Source organism: Calidris pugnax, unplaced genomic scaffold, assembly GCF_001431845.1.
Source record: "Calidris pugnax isolate Ruff unplaced genomic scaffold, ASM143184v1 scaffold27, whole genome shotgun sequence".
NCBI classification, from domain to species: domain Eukaryota; kingdom Metazoa; phylum Chordata; class Aves; order Charadriiformes; family Scolopacidae; genus Calidris; species Calidris pugnax.
The window spans coordinates 9,319,740-9,322,598 of record NW_015090893.1 but is presented as its reverse complement, the minus strand read 5'-3'; the positions used below and the strand labels follow the sequence as shown (position 1 = coordinate 9,322,598).

Sequence of the window (2,859 nt, the reverse complement as noted above, 5' to 3'; positions counted from 1 at the left end):
CCAGTGTCCCCCACGTACCCCGGTGTTGCTGTGCCCACCCTATCCCCCCACGCGGCTCCGGTGCCCCCCGTGTGCCAGCAGCCCCCGGTGTCCCCTGCACCCTCCCCCGCGGCCCCAATGTCCCGGTGCCCCCCAGTGTTCCCGTGTCCCCCGTGCCCCCACCCTGCGGACCCAGGGCTCCGGAGAAGGGACCCCATTGGTGCTGCGGGGTGCCCCAGGGCTGGGAGCAACAAACTTCCCGGGGTCCCGGTTCGTGAAGCCCCCCCCCCCGCTGCCCGGTAGGGTCCCGGGGAGTCGGGCGAGGGGACCCGTGAGGCTGCGGCACCCACTGGGCGTGCAAACACACACACGTACACATGCATGCACACACGCTGCAAACAGCATAGCCAGGCTGTGAGCACAGCCTGCAGCCCCCTACACACACATAGTGCGCACCGGGGGCACGGGCACACACACACACACACACACACCCCCCGCAACCCCCCTCATGCACACACACACACACAGAGCATGCAAACAGCCTGCAACACCCCCACACATACACACAGGCAGCACAGGCTGCAAATTTGTGTGCAGAACCCCCCTCCCCATCCAGCCTGCAAACCCACGGACCCGCACACACTGACACAGCCCGCACACCCTCCCCTTCCCAGTGTGCAAACACATACACACAGCACAAACACACACAGCGCACACAAACAACCCGCAAACCCATGTACACACACGCACCCGTGCAAGCCTTTGCACACACATCCGCAGATCTTGCAAACCCCAAAACTCACGCACACACACACACACACTCAAAGGTTGCAAACAGGCTGCGAACCCGCACACCGTGTGGGCACACGCAGCTCGCAGCCCCACAAACTTACACACACACGCGCGCACACACCCCCCTCCCCGTGCAAACACAGCCTGCAGCCACCCGCAAACACACCTCTTGACCAAACACAGCCTGCACATACGGCTGGCGCACACACGCAGCGCACACAAACACAGCCGGACACACACACGGTGTGCACACACACGCTCTGTCCTGCGCACGCAGTGCCCCTGCGTGCCATCACCCATCCCCAGCACCCCGCAGGGGTCACACACACGGTCTCATACAACCCCCAAACGCTGTCACAACCTGCCAACAGCCTCTTCTCCATCCCTCTGCAGAGCACAAGCATTGCGACAGACACACACGCACACGCACACAGCACCCCGTGTCCAGCTGCACCACACTGGCATCCCTAGGCAAGGTCTGTGCCCCCCCTGCAAAGCAGAGACACACGGTGGGTGGTGGCGTGGTGGGTCCCCATCCCACCACCCCCCAGGCAGCACCCTGGGGCTCCCAGGGTCCTGCTGCTCCTCCGAGGGCAGTGCCAGGGTGGAAAGTCCTTCCACAGGTCCCCAAGGCCAGCGGGTATGCGGGGAGAGTGCCAAGGGGAAGAGGTGCTGCCAGCGGGCAGATCTGCCCACCCTTTACCTGCAGACCCCAAAAGCTTCCTCTGCCCATCCTGGAAGGCGTTTGGGGCTGGAGATGCAGAGGGTGCATCCTGCAGCCCGAGGGAATGTCCTGACTCTCGTGGCCGGGCAGTGGGGACCTGGGGCATGGTGTCCCTGACAACATCCCTCTCTGCCCGCGCAGGTGGCCCTGGTCAGCGAGCCCGGACGGCAGTGGCTGAGCGCTGGGCACTGGCCTAGCCACACGCACACACCGGCACCATGGACTTCGTCATGAAGCAAGCGCTGGGCGGTGAGTGGGTATTGTCCCCCCTCCGGGAGCGATGCTAGCCCGGCACCCCGGGGAGCACGGTGGGGGGGATATGGCAGGGGGGGGTCGGAGCTGTGGGGAGAGCCACCGGTTGCAGGGAACTGGTGCCAGAACCCTCTGGGGCTTTCGTTCCCGGCGCCGGCAGCGCCTGGCTGGGGAATCCCGGCTCTCCCGACGCTAAGTGGGATTCCCCGGTGGGTCCCCTGGGTGCCAGCGCCGGAGGAGCTGCCAGCGTCTCCCCCGGCTGACAGCGAACTAGGGCAGCGCAGCCAGCCCACGGCACTCCCCATCCCCGCAGCCTCCGGAGCCCATCTGCAGCCCATCCTGATGCAGGGGGCCCTGGGGACTTCCCGGGTTGTCCATGCCTGGGGGGGCTCTGTGTCCTCCCTGCCCCTGCAGGGGATTTGGCAGCCAGTGCCGGGCTTCAGCACCCTTGGGGACCGGCCAATGGTCTTGTGCTACACAGGGGCCACCAAGGACATGGGGAAGATGCTGGGGGGCGAGGAGGAGAAGGACCCCGACGCACAGAAGAAGGAGGAGGAGAGGCAGGAGGCCCTGCGCCAACAGGAGGAGGAGCGGAAAGCCAAGCACGCCCGCATGGAGGCTGAGCGGGAGAAAGTCCGGCAGCAGATCCGTGACAAGGTGGGCACACACTTCCCCCTGCACCCACCCCTGCCCACGGCACCCAGCGTGGGGCTGGCATGGCCGGGGAGGAGGGTGGTGGTGGGCAGGGGGCACAGACCCCGCTGCCTGCCCCACTGAGAGCCCGTGTCCTCGCAGTACGGGCTGAAGAAGAAAGAGGAGAAGGAGGCGGAGGAGAAAGCCGCGCTGGAGCAGCCGTGTGAGGGCAGCCTGACGCGCCCCAAGAAGGCCATCCCGGCAGGCTGCGGGGACGAGGAAGAGGAGGAGGAAGAGAGCATCCTGGACACCGTCCTCAAGTACCTGCCCGGGCCGCTGCAGGATATGTTCAAGAAGTAACAGCACCGCCAACCCTGCCATGGGGTGCTGGGGCACGGGCGCCCTCTCCCTTCCAACCCCTCCATCAGTTCCCTTGGCCCCGGGGGGGGTCCCCGCACCCCCTCCCTACCCCCTCCTAC

The 2,859-nt window shown here is 66.2% G+C and overlaps 1 protein-coding gene across 1 annotated transcript in view; it reads left to right on the top strand.

The window, feature by feature from the left end:
- Window positions 1–2,853, top strand: part of CPLX2 (complexin 2) — a 10,536-nt gene extending 7,683 nt beyond the window's left edge. The window contains exons 2-4 of the mRNA XM_014947721.1: window positions 1,637–1,744; window positions 2,229–2,404; window positions 2,543–2,853. Of these exons, the coding sequence (XP_014803207.1) occupies window positions 1,714–1,744; window positions 2,229–2,404; window positions 2,543–2,740 (405 nt within the window). The 5' untranslated portion in view covers window positions 1,637–1,713 and the 3' untranslated portion in view covers window positions 2,741–2,853. The remainder of the gene's footprint in view (window positions 1–1,636; window positions 1,745–2,228; window positions 2,405–2,542) is intronic.
- The last annotated feature ends 6 nt before the right edge of the window (window positions 2,854–2,859 follow it).